The following is a 22,781-nucleotide window of genomic DNA, read 5'->3' as shown; positions in this document are numbered from 1 at the left end:
CCTTGAATTTAATATTTAATTAACAAAAAATTCGTTAGATCGTTGGTTCTGATTGTGGCGCCATTTGCAAGCCCAGTTCCAGCAGGACATGCCGGCCCAAGGTTCATCCGTGTAAAATACTTGCCCATTTTGATACATCTGAAAAAGAAAATGTAATAGAAACAGTTATAGAAATACACATCAATGATAAAATTCCACAGACACTTATAACTTTGCCCTTTCATAAGTTTAAATCATTTGTTTAAAATACATTGGTAAAGCAATTTTACAGTACAAGATTATGCAGACAATAAAAAAGCGTGGTATTAATACTTTTTGACTTTTGGGGAGGATAAATTACATACATATAAAATTGTATTTAACTAACATGGATTATGTGAGTGAAACGTTTTAAAAGGTTATGTTTCTTTAATTGAGAAGAACCATCAAGAAACTCAGTAGTTAATCTTTTTCAACATTTAAAACACAATTTATATAAATATCTAATTATATGTATTTTGATGTTCCCTTTTAAGTTTTATAAAGATCAATGAATTGTTAAATCAATGAATTTTATTGTGTCTTATGTAATACATATGTAAATAATGTTTTTGACACGTTTTTATTAATCACTAATATTAATTAATGTTTGTTATTGTTATTATTATTTTTAAATCTTTATGTAACTACTCTAGTCCTCATTACAGATTCTAATTTGTGATAGATATAAGTGGAAACTTTATTGCTTTATTATATTACTTGTCTGTTGTAGGTTGTTTCCCGAAAATAAATAAATAAAATAACAATCCATTGCTTTTTTGTTCTTTCCTCTATATCCATCCACGTCCACGCTTAAGACCTTCCTCAAAACATGGTCTTCAATCAGCATGCTCATACAATGCTTATTTTGCTCTAAAATTAGTGTATACAGAAAATGACGCAGATTATAGAGCAAGAGAGAAGATCGCAAAAGCGAGACAACCTATCTCGTTCCACGCGTCTATAAATAGTGCTACTTTTAATATAAATAGATATATACTGCCACTAATAAAAAAAATAATTATGCTATATGTTTGCGGACGAGCATATGAGCCTCCTGATGGTAAGAGATCACCATCACCCATAGACACTGGTGCTGTTAGAAATATCAACCATTCCTTACATCGCCAATGCGGCACCAACCTTGGGAACTAAGATGGCATGTCCCCTTTGTTAGTTACACTGGCTCACTCTTCAAACCGGAACACAACAATACTAAGTACTGTTGTTTGGCATTACAATATCTGATGAGTGGGTGATACCTAGCCAGACGGGCTTAAACCACCCTACCACCAAGTTAAATAGATTGTCGTCCTATCATTGGACTTAGTAATAGCTCTGCTGTTGCACTACAAGCGGTTCAGTAAATGTTTATTCATAAAACAACATTGGTTCACACAACTACATCCTACCATTGATAACAGTAATAATTCAAGGTCAAAGTTGTTGGTTTATATTTAAGTCCTTCTGCCATGGAAATTGACTTAACTCTTAAACTTACTGACTCATCAAGTATTCTACCGTCAAACAGCAATACTCAGTATTGTTATTTTGTAACAGGTATCAGAAACTAAACATCTCATTTCCCAAGGTTGGTGGATACGTCAGGGGTGTAAAGAATAGTTAATGTCATATACGATAAAAATGCCTGACCACTGCCTGTACCACAATAAAAAAGCAACAGTACTTCCACGTGACTTCATTGTTTACCTCGAAATCTGCGGAAACTTGTATGAGCCGTATGGCATTTACACGCTGTTAAATCCATTACATATAACATAAATTCTCAAATATTCCCCCCCTTGAATTTCATATTCCAAAAAAAAATCCAAAAAAAAGTTACCTATTAAAAATATCGCTATGTCGCTACCTATTAAAAATATCGCTATATATTAAAAATATATGTTTTCGCTTTTACTATTACGTTGTAGTTTTTTTTGTATTATATACCCACTTCTCACTTTTTATTAGTAGCATAATTTTACTAACTTCACCTTATCTTATATATATATGTCTTTAATAAACAATTGTGATTTGTGCGTGACAAATGACAATATGTCAGTTGACATTGTCAAAGTCGACTAATGTCACAGACAACATCTGCTGACCATAGACTATAACTGTGTATTAAGTCAGTTTTACTCTATCAATAAAATTAAATGCACTTAATTATTGATGGATATCTACTTGTTTACGTCTTGTATATTATATTGTTTTTATTTTTTTTTAATCTACATTTTTTTTTTTTTTTTTTTAAACTTTTGTTTGTCACTTTTGTTTTTTTTCCTTGGCTTCTGTATACTAAGGTGAAACTTGTTTTTCTGCCTGTTGTGGTAGTTATATTTTTGATTCTTTATTTATTTATTTTTCTTGTTAAAATAGTTTTATTTTGTTTTAGACTTTTAGTATATTTTAAATGTAAGTGCTTTTGGTACTGCTTTTAGTACTGCCACTGCTTTTCTCTCTTTATTTTAGATATTACTTTATTTTTATTTTTATTATTAGATAGTTAGCTTGCATATTGTTTTTAATATGCTCGTATGTCTTACTCTCTTAACTTATTATTATTAGATGGTTATCTTGCTTATTGTGTCTATTATGCTCGTATGTCTTTCTCGCTTAACCTTCTGTTTTATGTATATTTTAACAATTATCTCGAGTGATCTCTCTCATGATTCTGGTGGGTGAAAGGACTTTGTGTATTCATATTATTACTATTTTTTTTTTTTTTCATTTATTGTTAGTATTTTATTTTGTCTTTTACTATATCTTATTATTATATATTTATTCGCATATTTTATAGTATACAATTATGAGTATCGATGATATTGAATGTAATATTTTTTCAGACGACGACAGCAATAGTTTCACCACAGCTTTTTCCACGGATGATAGTTTTCACAGTTCTTATTCTCCTCTCTCCTTGTCACTTGATAATGCCTTCTCTTCTATTCCTAAAAACTTTAATGTAGTTCACATAAACGCTCAAAGCATCCCTGCTCATTATTCCGACCTTATATCCTCTTTTGACAACTCCAACATACATGCTATCCTTGTTTCCGAGACTTTCCTCAAACCCTCCTTGCCTTCTTCCTGCTTCTCTTTGCCCAACTTTCATCTCATTCGAAATGATCGAGTGGGTAAGGGAGGTGGAGGCGTGGCAATTTATATCCGAAACCATATTCCTTTTACAATACTTGATATGTCTGACCCGCAATATTCTGAATCTGCAGAGCACATCTTTATTGAAGTTCTATTTGGCCGTGTTAAGTTACTATTAGGTGTTTTTTACTGTCCGTCTCTTCACATTGATTACTTTAATTCCTTCGAACAATTATTGGAGCTTCACACGGCTAATATAGAACATTCAATTATTATGGGTGACTTTAACACATGTCTCATTAAAAATGATGCACGCGCAAAACGTTTGTTAAATATTGTCAGCAGCTCTAATCTTAACGTTCCCCCTTCGAAAGCAACTCATTATTTTCCCGGCTGTTCACCATCTCAGTTGGATCTTAGCATTGTTGCATCCTTGGAGCATGTAGAATGTCATGGACAATTTCCCGCAGAGGCCTTTTCTTACCATGATCTAATATATTTATCATATAAAATTCGACCTCCTAAGATTAGGCCTACTGTGGTAATGCGTCGCAGTTTTAAGGATTTTAACAATGATGCGTTTATGAGTGAGCTTAGCCAAATTGACTGGGATTCTGTATTTAGAGCTGAAACGACTGATGACAAGTTAGATATCTTTAATTCGCTCCTAACTCAACTTTTTGATAAATACGCTCCTTTACGTCCCATCAAATTGAAAAATCTTCCTGCTCCTTGGTTAACCAGTGAAATTAGAACGTTAATGACTAAGCGTAATAGAGCCAAATTTAAATATAAACATAACCCCAGCACTGAAAATTTAATTAAATACAAGCGCTTGCGTAACCGTTGCAGCAGGGTTTGTCGAGATGCTCAACGACGTTACATTCACAGTACAATTAAGAACAGTAATTCTTCTCAGACATGGAAATTTCTACAGTCGCTCGGTATCGGACGCCAAGCTTGCCCTGTCAATCCAAACCTTGATCTCAATGCTCTGAACGGATTTTTTGCTACTACTGTCCCTATGGATATCAAGGAAAAAATAAAAACGCTTAGTATTCTTCGCTCTCTACCTACTCCTAACAACCCTCCTTTCCAGTTTTCACCAATGGCGCTAAGTGATATTAGGGCTCATATTCTGGCTATCAGGTCTAACGCAATGGGTAGTGACGGAATCAACCGCAGAATGCTTCTCCTAATCCTTGATCAAATCTTACCTGTCATATCTCACATCTTTAACTCCTCCCTCTCTTCTGGTCAGTTCCCAAGAGCATGGCGTATTGCTCACATCCTTCCAATTCCTAAAAATAAAAATCCAGTATCCTTTTCTCATTATCGTCCTATATCGATCCTTCCCTTCTTGTCGAAAGTATTGGAACGTATTGTGCACCGCCAGCTAAACGACTACGTTTTAATGTACAACATCCTCTCCGAATACCAATCTGGCTTTCGTATGGGCCACAGCACAGTTACCGCTCTGGTAAAAGTATGTGATGACTTACGTTCCAATATGGACAACAAGCAGTTGAGCATCCTTACATTGCTGGACTTTAGCAATGCATTCAATGCGGTTGATTTCGAGCTCCTGTTGGCTGTCCTCCAGTCCATCAATGTTGCTACGGACGTAACTGACTGGTTTCGTAGTTACTTGTTTGGTCGTCGGCAAAGTGTACACATTAACAGCCTCTCTTCTTCCTATCTCCCTCTCACAGCTGGTGTACCGCAAGGTAGTGTCCTTTCACCTCTCCTGTTTTCTATTTTCATTAATACCATTCCAAAAATCCTTTCATCGTCTTTCCATCTCTATGCCGACGATCTGCAGGTCTATGTTACTTGTACAGCACACGATATTGATGATGCCATCGCAAGACTCAATCAAGACCTGCTTAACATCTGCAATTGGTGCAAGGCGTATGGACTCTATGTTAATCCTGCCAAGTCCCAAGCCATTATAATTGGTAGCACCTTACAACTCTCCAAACTTAATTATAGTAAATTACCCGCTATTCTTTACGACAATGTTTCCTTAACCCTCTGTTCCCATGTAAAAAACCTTGGTCTCCTTATAGATACTAACCTCTCCTGGTCCGTGCAAGTTGCAGAAGTAAGTAGAAAGATTTTTGCCACTATTAGCTCTTTCAAACGTCTGAAGCACCTATTACCGGCTAAAACAAAAATTTGCCTGGCTCAATCACTACTGCTCCCAATACTGGACTACGCTGACTGTAGTTATACAGACCTAACAGAAGAACAGCTAAACAAGCTTGAACGATTACAAAACGTCTGTATCAAATTTATTTTTGCGCTACGTAAATTCGATCACGTCAGCGAATACCGTAACCAACTGAAGTGGCTTACAATTAGACATCGCCGCAACTTGCATATACTCTCCCTTCTCTATTCTATCCTTTATAATCCTCTATCTCCTAATTACTTAAAAACTCGTTTCTCTTTTTTAGGCACTGACTCTGATTGTCATCTTGATCTGCGGTCACGAAGTGACAATCGCTTAAAGATGCCAACAGCTCATACTCGCTTTTACAGTGAATCTTTTACTGTTAAAGCTGTGAAGCTATGGAATATGCTTCCCTCGGAAATCCGTCGCTCTAATTCTATTTATATATTTAAACGTCGTGTGAAAACTCACTATCTTTCCTTACAATAAGTAATGTATGTACGTTTATTGAATATGTATTATATATAAAAATGTTATATGTGTGTATTTATATATTTTTTATGTATCTATATATGTAAGTATATACATATACATATATTTATATGTAACGTATGTAGGTTATATATATTTTATATTAGTATGTATATTATAAGTCATTATTTTCGTTTATCATGAATATTATTATTATTATATTATTATATTTTTATTTTTTGCACTATCCTGCTTCTGCTTCTGCAAATCCTTTCACCAAAGGTTGTCTGTTAGAGATTGCTTTAGCAATAAGACCGCCTTTGCACGCTCTTATTTTCTTTTCTTTGTTGTAATTGTTCTCTTTATTTGTATGTCCTTTCATTGTGTGTGCAATAAAGTATTAAATAAATAAAAATAAATAAATATCATTATTATGTCCTGTTTGGCTTAAATTTGATTTCAAAATGATGTCAAAAAAACTATTTTTAAGACCTAATTATTTACTGAACTGCACCCGAAATTTTAAACAAAATCATATGAATAAATAAATATTAGACAACATCACATACATTACTCTGATCCCAATATAAGTAGCTAAAGCACTTGTGTTGTGGAAAATCAGGAGTAACGATACCACAAACTAGGGTTGCTGAGGATTCCTCTTCCTCTTCCTCATAATGCGAAAGTTCCTCAATATTTTGGGTTCCTCAACCGATACCGCATCCTCATAGATAAAAATTAAAAATCCTCTTCCGCTATCGCTTCCTCAAAATTTAAGAGCAATTTATGAGGAATCTGGAGCTGTAGTAGACTCATCCTGCCCTACATCCACCGCTTTCCCGTTTACCAATAGAAGATAGGTCTGTGGTACTAAAGCTACTATTAAATAACGACATTAAAGAAAAACTAATTAATATGCATGAACACAGTCTTTTATGGTGAAAAATTGATCCGAAATATTTGGGAGCTTTAAGGAGCTGTACGGCAATACTTATCTTCTCCTCTATCAAGTATGCCCAGGGAACGACGTTTTAGCAATACTGGATATTATGAGCTAAGAAGCCGGTTGCCAGGGGAAACAGCGTCCAAATTATTTTTTATAAAAAATAACCTCGCTATAATTAATTTTCATTATTTATTAGTATTCAATTCCTTTATTTTAATTAATAAAATATTTGACTTATGTAATTAATAAAGATATAAAGACTGCATTCTTATTATATACTATATATATCATTTGAATTCCTAAAATAAATTGTACTATTCACTCATCTTTTTTGTGTGCTTGTGTTGTGTATGTTATTGAACTCATTCATAACTGCTGGACCGATTTTGATGATTCTTTATTGTGTGTTTTGAGAATAGTTCAATTTTTTTAGTGTATGTATGTTATGTACAGTCAGAAAAACGGCTTTTCGGTTTGGTCCGCTAGTATTTATAATTTCCTATCTTCCTAATTAGCTTTCTCTACCGCTTCCTCATCCGCTTCCTCATCCGCATCCTCTTTCACGAAAAATATCCTCATCCTCATCCTCTAAATTTGCGTTCGACAAATCCTCTTCCTCCTCCTCTTCCTCATAATCACATCCTCAACAACCCTACCACAAACACCCAGACCCAAGACGACATAAGAAAACTAATGAACTTTCTACATTGACTCGGCCGGACCTCAGAGTGGCGTACCCATGAAAATCGGTGTGGTCGACCATGGAGGTCGTTAATCTTACGGTATAAAAATTCATTATATTCTCTTGAACATATGTACTTACGAATGTCAAATCCGAGCTCTTGTAAGTGACGCCATCGTAACCAAAACGAAGGATGAAATTCATGGAGAATATGGAGAATATGCATCTGATGTCCGTGGTGGCGGGGATGAAGTAGCGGTAGGGTCCGCAGTAGTACGAGACCTTCGGCTCATATTCCACGGATTCGGGGAATTCTTCGCGAGGATTTATTCTGTAAACAAATAGTCACAAGCAGTCATAGCTTTAGGATACCATTGAAAATTAGCGTTGATTTTTTAGAAATCAACTTGGAAACAATACACCTAGTTAGCTGCGAACACCCACCAACACCAAATAAATAATACAACACATGGTAAATATCCCGTAATAACTGTAATAATAAATATAACCGTGTTGTGGTACTAAAATTTTATTGAACTGTAATCTCAAAAACGGTCACCCCCAATCTTACCCCCTAGAGGGGTGAATTAAAACGAATAGCTTATGTAGTTCCCTGGAATCAAACTATCTCTATAGCAAATTTCATCAAAATCGGTTCAGTAGGTTAAGCATGAAGAGGTAACAAAGTTACTTTCCCATTTATAAATTTAAATATACATTATTTAGGCCGAGTTGGCCCAGTGGTTAGAAGGCGTGCATCTAAACCTATGATTGCGAGTTTAAACTAAAGCAAGCACCACTGAATATTCATGAGCTTAATTTGTGTTTTAAATTCACTGTGCTCAGCGGTGAAGGAAAACATCATGAGGAAACCCAAAAGTAAGAAAAAATAAAGTAACAGTCTGTAAATTTCCCACTGCTGGGATAAGGCCTACCCTTCCATGAAGGAGAGGGTTTTAGAACATATTCCACCACGCTGTTCCAATGCGGGTTGAATGCACATGTGGCAGAATTTCGATGAAATTAGTCACATGCATGAAGAAACCTTCATGTGACATATTAGTTTGGGGAAAAAGTCTTTTCGCATATAGTATGTATGAACTTGTAATAAAATCTCTTTGGCTATACCATTTGTATCTGGCTGGTTTTGGTATCATTAAAAAGTTTTAATTTTAAAGAAGGCACTTCCAAATTCAAATTAGGAATTTGTGTGATTTTCATTTGTTTTTGTTGTTGTTAAAATGAGTGAATCTTAAGAAGAAATTCGATACATTTTAAAATTTTACTATAAAAAAGGTAAAAATGCAACTCAAGCCGCGAAAAAAATTTGTGATGTTTATGGACCTAATGCAGTATCTGTGAGAGTAGCGCAAGTTTGGTTTAAGCGTTTTCAAGCCGGAAATTTTGATATCAAAGATGCATCTCGCTCTGGTTGCCCTGTTACGGACAAAATTGATGCCATTTTTGAAAAAGTGGAGCAAGATCGGCATATTAGTAGTTACGATGTAGCTGAAGAACTGGCGATTGACCACAAAACGGTTTTGACTCATTTGAATAAAGCTGGGTACACAAAAAAGCTCGATATATGGGTGCCTCATGAACTCACTGAAAGAAACCTAATGAACCGTGTACTCATTTGTGATTCTTTATTACGACGTAATGAAACCGAACCATTTTTGAAGAAGCTGATAACTGGTGATGAAAAGTGGATCACATACGACAAGAACGTGCGAAAAAGATCGTGGTCAAAGGCCGGTCAAGCTTCACAGACTGTGGCAAAACCCGGATTAACTCGCAACAAGGTAATGCTGTGTGTATGGTGGGATTGGAAGGGCATCATTCATTATGAGGCCCGGCAGGACCATCGATTCAGAACTGTATTGCGAACAATTGATGAGATTGAAGCAAGAAATTGAGAGAAAGCGGCCAGAATTGATCAACAGAAGGGGTGTGGTTTTTCACCATGACAACGCTAGATCTCACACATCTTTAGCCACTCAACAAAAATTACGAGAGTTTGGCTGGGAGGTATTAATGCATCCGCCGTATAGTCCTGACCTTGCACCTTCAGATTTTCATCTGTTTCGGTCTCTGCAGAATTCCTTAGGCAGTGTCAGGTTAACATCACGAGAGGACTGCCAAAACCACTTGTCGCAGTTTTTCGATCAGAAGCCCCAAAATTTTTACATCAATGGGATCATGTCACTACCAACAAGATGGCAAAATTTATGGAACAAAATGGCACCTACATACTTTAGTCAAATATAAATAAACTATAAAAAAAACTTTTTGAATTTTCATATAAAATACGAAGAAACTTTTTCTCCAACCTATTATTTCAACGAAATTTTGCCACATTTGTATACGAGGAGGCCTTAGCCCAGCAGTGGGAAATTTACAGATTGTTAATGCATATAAAAAAATAGCTACATATATAGATTATCCGTCGTTACGTCTGACAATTAAATTAACATACTTATATATACACTGCGCGTCGCTCCAGTTGTCATCGGAATGGCAGTAGAGGCCCTGACTGGGATCTTTCGCCTGGAACTGTTCAGCGTGTGGACCGACGTAAGTGGTCTCGGAGTGACGGTGGTAGAAGCCGGAGAACGCGAACGCACCTGTAACGTGATATGGACGATGTTGACGCCACTATTGGTAGTTTCATCAGCCGAGCGGTGGTCTCATAAGGGACCATCCTAGTATCGGTATTATATTTAGTATCAGCAAAGTCAAAGTAAAAAACCTTTATTCAAAATAGAAGTGTTTAAACTTTCCCATTGATAGTCAAAAATCTACCACCGGTTCGGAATTTAACACCTCAGACCTGAGAAGAACCGGCGAAAGAAACTCAACGGGATCTACTTTCTTTTTTTTGTCGTGTTACATATACAATAACAAAGATATTTTTGTTATTTGAAATAGCCTGGAGGCGATTATCTCATTCCCAAGTTGTGCAGTCAACTAGTTGCAATTCTAGTTCATTCAAGTCTTGTTCGTCCAACCCGACTTACCTCTGAAGGTATAGCAGTGCGGTTTCCTCTCACTGGAGAGTATCATCTGGACATCTTCTTGGTTGTGGGGAGAAGCGATGTAATAAGATGTACCGAGGCATTTGAATTCTGTTGAACGATTAAAATAACACTCTAGTAAAAAAATGTGAAGTTCTTATATGCATTCTAGTGATTAATTACAATAAAACAACTACAACAACAGCTTGTAAATTTCCCACTACTGGGCTAAGGCCTCCTCTCCCTTTGAGGAAAAAGGTTGGAACATATTTCAATTAACAGGCTGTAGTTGTTGTTATACTGAATAATACCTACTGTTTACGGGTAAAATAACGAATGGGTACCCACCCAAACTGACTTGACACAGTCTTACCCAAACAAATGCTTAAGATAAAAACTATTTGGTATATACCTGGACTAGTATACAAGCCAAACGGTATTTTTGCCTGAGTTGACTTTATCTTCGCTTCCGACGTGTCCATCTTCTTGTTCATTTTCAGCAGCACCATAGACATGAGCGCCATGTCGGTCTCAAACAACAGCCTCTTCAAGTCTTTTATATGTGTGTCTATGAAGGCAAACAATTTCTTCTCGGACGATTTTAGAATTTCACTGCGTTCAGTCTGAAAAAATTGTAAAAATAAATAAAATAAGCCTTTATTGCTGTAAACTTATAAAACATTATTTTACTATAACTTAATCTAATTATAGAGCATGAGCATGGATGTGGATGGATACAGAAGTAGAGGATGATATAGTTAGAAATAATGTTACTTGTGAGACGACGTCTGACAGGGAAGTATGGAAGGAGAAGACATGCTTCGCGATAAGAGCAGGAACGACATAGGCCTCCTCCAAAGATTTCCATTTTTCTCTGTCCCTTGCAACTCTGATCCATTCTGTACCAGCCACCGTTTTCAGATCATCGTCCCATTTTTTGGTTTGTCCACCTTTGCTTCTTTTACCGTCTCTTGGACACACTCTCTTATTATACGAGTCCATTTCTCTTGCCTTTCTCTTAACATATGTCCTGTCTTCAGCCATTTTAGTTTTCTATATACGTACAGAATGTGCCAGTTTGAATTGTGTTCTGTTTTGTGTTTGCGAATGTGTGTCAGTTTTACTTTGTCTATACTATTGATTACAATGATACTCCTTTCTATACTATTTTAGCAGATTATTTGCTAGGGTTTTTGTTAATGTTGGTAGAAATAACTCACAGTTTAGTAGACATCTCACACTTAAAGGAAATAGTTTTGGAGTTTATACACCCAGAGTGCGGCAAATATAGAGGATATTTATGATGTTCTTCATGATAAGAGAGAAGCATACACAAGCAAAGCTTTAAATGAGTATTTAAGGTTAATGTAGCGAAAAATAATGCGTTAAATTGAAATCATTTTTCACGGTTCACAATATATCCACAGCTTACAATCTGATGAGATTGTAATCTAACGAGTTTTGTAATTTTACGGTTACATATATTTAAGGACTTAGGTAATATAAATAAAGAAGTCAAAATCTTTAGTTCCCGATCCAATTTAACCTGACCTGACCCATTTTTCTGTACTATATTATAAAGATAAAATACTCACAGGATTATGGGGTTCTTTAATTCTGCCGTTCATATATCTTGTATAATCCATCAATTTTTCAAACTTCTCATCAGCATAGCTGTGTTTCGGATCTATTTCCTTAGTGCTGGGCATATTGTAAGGTTTCTAGAAATATACTCCCAATTAGAACTAAAGTTATACATTGTACTAATATAAATATCTTATTTTAAAGTATATTTTGTAGTGGATGTATCAAGAGTTTTATTTCCTAACGAAATCTGATACAGTAAACCATAATTATTTTAACCAAACAGGTTTTAACCACACAGGTTTGTCGTCGTAATCTAAGTGCTATATCGGATCAGCAATATATTTTTTTTAGGATTAATGATTTAAAGGACTCCTGTTTGTAATTGTACAATCAGGGTAAGAAAAGGTTCGTCACCTTAAGATCTATTTTCGTGTGTTCAGTACGAGCGACAATCTGCTTTACCGATCGATAATATACATATGACACTGACAGACATATTTTGACAATTCAGTAGAAGATATCATATCTAATTTAAATTTGTAATGATTAATTACGATTAAAGATTTCATATAGATATAAAACTAGACGTAGTCCAAAGATGTTACACTATTTTGAACCAAGTTATCATACTGTGTAAGTTTAATTTTATATGCAGCTGTCAGTTTAGTGCTTTAGTTTCAAAAGGTACCAAAAGTTTACGACTTCATAAAGGAGAATGAATTTGAAAACTGACGGATGACTTACTCTGACTGTACCAGTAGAATTTCTGACTTACCGTTTCCACAGTGGGAAATGACAATCGAGCAAGCTGAAAAAGTAATAAAAAAAAAGTTAACATTTGCTATCAAGAACTAGAATTTGGTCCAATTTTGAGCTTTTCCTCTATCAACCAATTTTTTCTTATTTCATGCTCTTCTGCTACTTTTTTTACTTGCTTTGCAAATTCTATGTGTGTTCATGCTCAGGATTATCACAGACTAGAATATACACAATGGTCGGACTTTAATGGGGGAAAATCTCGAACCATAAGCAGCTCGAATGTTTTTAATTGTATAAAAATCTAAATATACGTAACCCGTTTATGTAAAATTTAGTTAACTGTTCTAGTTGCAAGGAGTAAGAATAATGTAAGGATTAGAGGTAGGCTTGTAGGTACTTATCTCGGCTGGTTAATAGCAGCATTTTGTTTCACAACACAGATTTTATTTAAAGTTCTTATAAAGTTCTGTTTATAGAACTGAGAACTAAGAACCTTTTATATGTCCTGGTAACACTTTCACTAGGCCTTTTGTGTATTTTGAGGTTTTAGTATTGTTGTGTGCTGCAATGGCGGCGGATTAGCTTCGTCGTTCGATTAAGTGTCTCAGTAGCGCCGCTCGCGTCACTCGGTGGTACTAAATGCTGCGGTAGCAGAAGGAATAATAGCGGAAAAGGGATATGGGATTAATATTGGCGGGAAAATAGGAAAGCAAGCTAAAACATACAAGTCTATGGGCGGTGGTGATCACTTACCATCAGGTAGCCAATACGCTAGTCCGCCAACCAAAAGCATAAACTTTCTCGGTGTAATATTCAATGTAGTAACCGCTGTTTCGTGTAAAAAGCTTACCAGTTGAAAAGACGATAGTCCATCACTGTTAGCTGATGAATAATGAAACGTTGCGAAGATCTGTAATAATATCAGGCATCAGTAATTATTTTTATTTAATAATTAAAGTCGGCGGACATGCCAAGTAATATATCATTGAGAATTCTTACAGTACAGTCTATGGGTCACTTAGCATCAGATGGTGATTTTACTAGTGGAACTACAGATATTAGCTTAGAACGCGTGCATCTTAACCGATGATTGCGGGTAACCCAAGCAACCACCACTATATATTCATGTCCTTAATTTGTTTTTATTATTCATCTCGTGCCTCGGCGGTGAAGGAAAATATCGTGAGAAAACCTGTAAGTGTATAATATGATAGAAATTCTGCCACATGTGCATTTTCAAATGGCCACAAGAAGGATTTAATTACTTTGCAGAGTCGGGAAACTGGCGTTATAAGTTTATCCTTACTTCTTGTGCACATACAATGATTATCACAGATTTTATCAAAGTGATCAATGTTACTGTGAATACATAATATTGTTGTAAATATACTGTGACGCAACGGTGAGTATTTCTACTTTGTTAAAAACAACCCGAAGAGAGTCTCTAACTCCAAGTTCTCTTGTGTAAAATAAAAATAGATTCAATATCTGCAGCGTTACCCCAAAGTATTATTCTATATGACATAACACTGTGAAAATAACCAAAATATACTAAACGAGCGGTGTCAATATCCGTTAGTTGTCTAACTTTTTTGAACGGGACGATAATTGAGGACTCCATTGAAATCTGAAATCAAATGCTAATTTCTAAAAGCACCGTAGCATCGGCTACATCAAGACGGCCACCGCTTAAAGATATATTATAGTTTTGCCTTCTCACATAGGTTAGGGTAAAAACTAAACATTTTGCTTTTTGAGCATTCAAAACCAAGTTATTAAGTATAAACAAATCGTGTATTTGTGATAATACACCGTAATATCGTCATAGATCTTAAAAATCAGTTAGGTATCGTCACCAAACAACACTGTATCACAAATACTTTTAACATAGAAAGGAAGATCATTTATGTATCCAAGAAATAGAATGGGACCCAAAATTGGTCCTTGCGGAACACCCATTTCTAATGTACATCTAGAAATTTTCACTCTACACAGAATTTTTAGAGACACTTTTTGCATAGTCAGTAAACTGCGTGGCATATAACACATCGTAACAGTTTTCCAAGTTTTTGAAAATAGTGTGGGTATAATACCAATTATGGCAAAGGACGCGCCTTAAAATGGCTCGTCGAAATATTAATTATTATTATCAGCATCATCATTACGTATACAACAAAGTCGCTTACCGCTGTCTGTCCCTATGTATGCTTAGATCTTTAAAATTAGGCAACGGATTTTGATACGGCTTTTATAAATAGATATTCGAGAGGAAGGCTTTTGTATATAATTCATGGACAGTATAGTTAAGAAACACTGATAATTTCAGACGTGTCTAATCTGATGTCGTAAATAATCAAATTCTGTGGTATATTTGGTATCAGTATTGCATCCGTGCGAAGACGCGGGTCACTAGTTATTAATATTAAAACCTTTTAAAGTTTTTAAAACCTACTACAACATTTTTTCCGTGAATCGCAAGCCTATAAAGTGTTATAGACTGATTCAACTCACTATTGACGACCTCCGTGGCTGAACAGTGTGTACACCGGTTTCCATGGGTACGCCACTTCGAGGTCCCGGGTTCGATTATCGGTCGATTCGACGAAGAAAATTCATTAATTTCCTATGTCGTCTTGAGTTTGGGTGTAACATAAAAGTAAGAAAAATTTTTTTCTTTCAAAAATATACCACCAAGGCATCGTAGATGACGGCACATTCACAAATAACATAACATTTTAGATATTTGCTTATGGAGTAGTCTGTAACTTTTCTACATATAGTACGGTCGTTTTCCTTCATCTCTGCAGTCCGTTTTTGTGGATATTTCTTTGCTCTATTTTCTCTTATTGTTGCAGTCGCACGATATCCTTCTTTTTTTATATCTACTAAGAGATTACAATAAGTAAAAAACTTGTCAAAATACATTTGGTGATTAGTTTGACCAGTCCCTGACGCAATGTTCTGACTACTCTTTAGCCTAAAGGATTAGTTGAAACTTTGAAAACTTTTCTTTAGTAAAAGTAGTTTTCTCCTCAGTAAAATTCAAAGCATAGCAGTATCTCGTGGAATTAGCTGCTAAGCTGCTTTGGTGGAAATAAAAGAAATGTTAATTTTGAAAATACAACGAACGTATAAAACGCAAAAATGGTTACAAATTTTTGTATCAAAACACAGTCAATTAATATATAAGGTGTCAACTTTTCAACATATAAGGATGTGTTCTTATATGCCAACAAACTCCTTAGCAGCTTAGCTTTGAAGATGGTGACTAAATTACCACAACTATTTAAAATGGGACTAAAGGAATGGATTTCTTCTTCTTCCTAGTCGTTTCCTCATTACTGAGGGTCGTGACCATGGTGGCCTGTGGCTCTCCTGAACACCATGGGATCATTACCATGTTTTTATTTTTATTTTGTTTACGAGACTGAGGTTTGCGGGTAGATATTGACGACGTTAGATGTGTCCATATAGGATCAGACACATCTTATATTATGACACAACTTAGATTTTGTTCGGTTGCGTTAGTGTTGGTTAACACTCGTGTTAAAAGATTTTGAGTGTTTAAGTTTAGGCAAGTTTTACATACTCACATTATTAATGATGGATTTAAAAATGTAGGACGTAATAAAATATCTGTTGAGTTTTCAACAAGCAACGCAGCAAACTCCTTTCTAGCAAACCCTGTTATTGAAATGTGTAAATAGGAGATAGTGATAGGTGTATCGGGAATGCGAGTAAAACTATTGAAATTTAAACGTCAATAGACAGACAGTCTTTATTATCACATATAAGTCCACACACAGAAGGAAAAAGAGTAAGCGTACGGAAGATAGAAGTGAAGATACAAAAGTTTATAGAAAGCACAGTACGAAAGAATAACACAAAACTATTAACTATGTTTAAGTACATATAGCGCAAGCGTATAAGCTAGCGAGCGCATAAAAAGTGGCACGGGTTTCGCGTCTAGCGTCTGGATCGTGACTGATTCGAGACAAAATGCGAGGCTCCGGAGACGACCGCAGGTGCGCGGGCGCAGAGAGCGGTCCGTGTTACATATATAACTTGTAACTATAAATTTTACTATATAAATATGTATTGTATTTTTGTATTAAATATATAATTATATATGCATATTTAAAGTGTAATTATTATATTGTATTTATTTATTTTGAGGCATAATTTATAATATATTAAATATATGTATGTATATAAATAATTATATTAGTATAAAATATAATTGTAAATGTGTATGTTCGCCACACAAAGCTACTGTACCGACGTTCTATATTACTAGATTGGGTTTGATTAAGGGTACTCCCGTGCACTGGACATTAGATGAATTAGCAACGTCACTCAAACTTCCCTCTGAATGTGGTGAAGTTATAAAAATTAAACGGCTTAACAGGAAAATTTACTGATGGTGTTATCACATGGGTCCCAACCTAATCTGTGGTTATACATATACATTTAGGGGGCAAGTGCTTCCCAATTGTTTTCCTATCATACTTCCCTTCCTGTAGAAACTTATAAACTTCCACGATCCAGTGCCTGAACTGCTGCCGTTATGGCCATACAAAAAGTGTTGATCACAATCTAGATGTTTTATGTGCTATAAATCCCACACAGGTGAGTCTTGTGATTTAAATTAAGATAACGCTACTTGCTTACATTGCTCAGGTGTTCATTTTACGACGGATAAGGACTGTCCTGAATTTTCACGTCAACAATCCATAAAAATTGTCACGTCCCAAGATAATGTGTCATATATTGAAGCATCCTTACGGTTCCCTACTGTACGTAAAACCTATGCAGAGATTGCAAAAGAGATGTTTACCCCTCCTATATATTCTCCAACTATACCAAACAAACCTATCCATTCACCTATCAGATCCTATCGTAATACTGTTATAAGTGCTCCTCGCCCAAGATCACCGCTTAAAAAAGGAGACGATAAACAGGCTCACCAATCCATCATTAGTAATTGTCCCTCTACTGCTCTTAATGGTTGTACTCTCAACCAAAATACTCCTCCCCCTGTAAATAACAATCCCAATTTCTTAGAAATGTTAACGAAGAGACTTCTAAGCATTATCTCAACCTGTAATGATATCCTTTTACCGTCAAACGCTGCTCAAGACTTAGGTCAATTATTCTCTATCCTTCAAAATGGCCCCAATCAGCTTCCTTCGATGGAACTGCAAGAGCGTCCGGCCTAAAAAACATGAACTCCTCTCTCTAATTAATCTCCATAAACCTGTCATTATTGCCATCTCTGAAACTTGGTTGATCCCCGGATCCCGAGACCGGGTAACGGCCTTCTCCTTTTTGAGAGATGACAGGAGTGATGGTTTTGCCAGGAGTGCCATTTTTATTCGGCACTCCCTTCCCTTCTTCCTGGGGTTCATATTTTTGTAATTCGTTTACTCTCTTGTTGATGGATATGTTCGATGATACAAACCTCTGCATTCTCAATAATGACTCACCAACACGTAAAGTATACCCCAACCAAAATCGCCAGTACTTTGGGATGATTTGTAAATTAAGAGAGCACCAGGTACAAAGCCTCTCGAGCTGCCAGCGTGCACAATGATGTATCGATCACCCTTTAAACCATCCTTAGACCTATCCATCCAACCAAATTCCTTTGTATGGGTATGTAAGTCTCATCAGTATAAACTATATCCCGACCTTCACTCCTAAACCTTTGTATCTGTCAAAGATATTTAATCCGCTGAAGTCTTACTTCATCTTTCTCAACCAAAAAAGATTATGGTCTTAAATTTATAGCCTATTTCATGCAATATTCTTCTCAAAGTTTCTCGTCAGCCCGTGAAATTTATGTCTTCCTTTGATTTGTTTAATAATGATTTTGTTGTAAGCAACCTTTTTTCGCTAAGATGAAACTCATTACTTCTTTTCAAAATCATCTAAATTCACTCTATTCTTTTTCCTAGATTTTTGGGATGAATTAAAAGGTATAAGGCAGGGACCACGACCTAAACTTGTCAAAGCGGTGGCATTATAAGAAGCACAATCTAGTAGACATCAAGACATCGTCGTGCTCCTTAAAAACAGGCCTTATTGTTCTACGAGACACATCAGTTGCTTTCGCAGTTCGCCCTTGGATATTTTGAAAGTGATCTTTTTCAAAAACTATGTTTTTCTACTCTGTGGCCTCTCGTCTCGTACATTGATAAACATTAAAAATTATTTCCCGACTCTGGCTTTATGGCTTACCTCGTTTTAACGATGTCATATTGGAAAATATAACAAAAATTTTTTGCTTTACCATTAAATTGTCACGCGGTGTACAAAATTCACTCGCGTGCATTCACTTCGCTGTCTCGAGTTGAACTGAAGCGGGAATCTATAGCGTCGAATAGCGTTAAACGTCACGATAGCGAGCTATTTCCGATGTTATATCTAAGTTGTGTCACACACTGGTTACCACTACTATTGTCACTTGCACCCCTACTATTGTCACTTGCAAAATTTATTTTACATGCATTTGTTACTGAATCCTGTGTTTTAAAGACGAAACTCACCGTATTTGATATGCGCCCTTGACAATATGGTATTGTAGATTAAAATAACTTTTACTATCGCACATAGATAGGCAGACTACCGAAGTAATAAATAAATATATTTTAAATAATAACTTACTATACATGTTCCAAAAAACGTCCTCATATTTTCAACTCCAACGACCGTAAACACGGTAAACTATAAAACTATAACATAATTAAAAATAACAAACCAATTAACAAACGAAACATCATTAAGAGAAACTATAAAAAATGACGCGTTATATTTAAAAAAGTAACGAGCTTGGGAGTAATCAAATGTGCGTTGGATTAAGTGGTTTAAGTTTTTGCAGTGTACAAAACATGAAATGTAGATATACCATTCACTTAACTTGTTGGTACAGCTATGGGTACCACCCATAACTTATCATCATCATTTGACGACCTCCGTGGACGAGTATGCCCTAAATGTACAAATTATGTAATCGGTGTTTACAGACGTAAAATAAAGTTTGATTTGCATTCTCTTACATTTTCTTTCATCAATGACTCGGCAACAGCTGAAGAGATAAATAACTTAGTTGAAGAAACTGGCATGTCAACAAAAAAAATCAAAAAAAATCCCATTCACTATTTACGACTTTACTATTATAATTGAAGGTCAAGAGTTGCTGCGACTGCCGTCTCTACCAGTTTCACAATTAATAATTTTCCGAGACATTCAGTCAAAGAGTTGATTGATTTTGTAATAATAAAATATTACACACGGTGCTGCTCGCTATTACTAGTACTTTGCTTTGACACGCTATCGCGTGCCTAGATATGATAGCATACATGATATCTGTCTCTTATAAAAATTGGATAGGTGACACCTATGACATGTCAATAAACATGAATTATTATTAATTATAAGTTTCTTTATTTATTCTCACTCATGTTTAATAAAAATATATATATATATATAATAATCTTTATGGTGATAGTTACGGGATGTAGAAATAATATGCGAGACTTCTTAGTTGACACGTTTATTTGTCGCTACAGTTGGTAAGCGAGTGACCTTTCAGAGGTGTCGCGCTAACATTTATACCAAACACAAAATATATACTAAGCACTATTTGTACCCCTACAATATTCCCCCCTTTTTTTAAAAAAAGAAATACAACGTAACAAACAAAAATAATATAAATAGAGATACAATAATTGTCATATCAACTTTCACTGGGAACAATTGCACGTGGCCTGCAGTGGTAGGTCTAAACATTAAAAAGATAAGTAGGCACGCGCTATACCAACGTTTCTATGCGTATTGCACTGCAGGTGGTTATTGACCAGTTTTGTCGACCTGATTTCATGATATAGCAAATATTACTTCTTGTCCACTTCTTAATACCCTATTACATCTTGTCACAGTTATGTACAATCCGAAACACAAGATTATTATAATACAGTTAAAAAAAAAATTGAATATGTTTCTATCTTTTGCTCGATTGCACTGGTACTGGCGCCATTCGCGCCATTTTGCGCAATTACAATTTCCTCTTGTTTACTGTATGATTTTCCCATTTTATTACAAGTTAAAGAAATCTTCACAATAGAAATGAACAAAATTCTACAAAATTGTGTAAAAAAATAAAACTGATAGTTGCATATATTTAAATTTATCACGTCGGGGTCACCACTTTAGAGTAATCCTTTATGGTGATAATTACGGGATGTAGAAATAATATGCGAGACTTCTTAGTTGACACGTTTATTTGTCGCTACAGTTGGTAAGCGAGTGACCTTTCAGAGGTGTCGCGCTAACATTTATACCAAACACAAAATATATACTAAGCACTATTTGTACACCTACATATTTAAAAATATAAAATACAGAGGCCAACCAGTGGAGGGAACAGGGTCCCAGCCACTGGTGGTTAGAGCTCCAGGGAGAGAAACTTCTTCCCAATACGCGTCGTGCCGAGGAGTATCAGCACAGCATCAGGCCCCTGATCCAGCTGCCTAACGAGAGCCACTTCAGGTGTTGGTTGAGGCTCTTGGCCACTAGGCCATTCGCTGAAATGACTATCGGCGCAATAATTGCTGTATCCACCTCCCACATATCGACAACCTCGTGAGCAAAGTCAAGATATTTTATTTTCCTTCTTTGCCTTCACGAGATTGTCGTTATGAGGTGTTGGTGACGTCAACAATTATCGTGCGGCGCTCTGACCGATCTATCACCAATATATCAGGCTTGTTGGCGACAACAGTTCTGTCAGTGATTATAGATCGGTCCCAGTACAGTATGATATGACCATTCTCGAGAACTGGGTCGGGCACATACCTGTAGTATGGTACCTCAGATACCACAAGACCGTATAAGTGCAAGTTGTTGATGGATAATCTTGGCCACCTGATTATGTCTGTTTATTAATTTTGTTATTAATGTCAATTAATTTTATTTTATTACATATGTTATTTTTACATAATAAGTAAGTCTTCTATTCCTGCTGGCTCGAATAATACTATTCGAGCCAGCAGGAATCGCATGATATTTGGCCCTTATTTAAAAGTACATCGTAATGGTTTACAGGTAGTAATCCATTTAATTTTTATTCGATCGATATGTCTTATAATCGGTGAACCGTTCTCCCCTAGCATCTCATAATGCCGTGAACCTATTTCATTCTCTCTACCCTTGCGACGATTTCTTTCCTCCCGTAAAATTTCTCGTCCAAATCTTATCACCTAAATTAAAAGATCTGTTCGAACAGACCATCAGCTTGGGCGATTTTTTTTTCATTTGAGCCGCCTGAACTTTATTATCCATTCGGACAACATCAACGACAATAACAACATTTATATTCCACCAACCCGCATTAGAACAGTGTTGTGGAATTTGTTCCAAACTCAAAGGGAGAGGAGGCCTTAGCACAGCAGTTGAAAATTTACAGGCCGTTGTTGTTGTTGTTGCACAATTCTACTCGCTGCAAAAAATGGGTAAATTTTACCGCCACCCTCCTCCCAAATTGTAATTAAATTTGTTGACAGTACATACTACAAAATACGAAAAAGATTTTCACAAATTAAAACTGTCTTGGTCCAAGCTGACGTTCAGGAACATAAGCTGCCTCACTTTATTCGTTTTTAAACTAGCTCTCCTATCTGAATTTATTTGTCAAATTGTCCACAGGACACAGATGTTGCGACGATATTGCAGCTGGTGCGATATATATCTGCTAAATTTGAATAAATGTGACGGTGACAATACCACCAGGCTTGTGGGTTGTTAAAATTACCCGAGACGTCTTTGCGTGGTGAAATGTCATCGTCAACAAACATCTCCTCTGATGGCTTTTGAGACAGGTGTGCCTTGTTGATTGGTAACTGTACTGGACATTAACTTGTCAAATATGTTCCATGCAGTGTTATTGCTACTTGGGTTGATCTCAGGTGTCGGTGCCCGCCATTTCCGTGTAATCAACTCCTGGACATGGTTCAGTACGCGGCGCTT

At 35.9% G+C, this 22,781-nt stretch overlaps 1 protein-coding gene across 1 annotated transcript; it reads right to left on the bottom strand.

Annotated features, from left to right (window-relative positions):
* LOC124541694 lies at nucleotides 1-19,489 on the bottom strand. Its single transcript, XM_047119622.1, has 9 exons — nucleotides 19,422-19,489; nucleotides 13,606-13,665; nucleotides 12,772-12,804; nucleotides 12,005-12,130; nucleotides 10,822-11,032; nucleotides 10,413-10,520; nucleotides 9,872-10,019; nucleotides 7,537-7,726; nucleotides 1-138 (listed from the first exon to the last, which is right to left on the bottom strand). The coding sequence occupies exons 1-9, from the start codon at nucleotides 19,446-19,448 to the stop codon at nucleotides 16-18; spliced, it is 1,026 nt and encodes a 341-aa protein (XP_046975578.1). The 5' UTR covers nucleotides 19,449-19,489; the 3' UTR covers nucleotides 1-15.
* Between the last annotated feature and the right edge of the window lie 3,292 nt (nucleotides 19,490-22,781).

This window comes from Vanessa cardui, chromosome 28 (assembly GCF_905220365.1).
Source record: "Vanessa cardui chromosome 28, ilVanCard2.1, whole genome shotgun sequence".
Taxonomy (NCBI): domain Eukaryota; kingdom Metazoa; phylum Arthropoda; class Insecta; order Lepidoptera; family Nymphalidae; genus Vanessa; species Vanessa cardui.
Note: the sequence above shows the minus strand (reverse complement) of the source record. Positions and strands in the feature narration are given on the sequence as shown.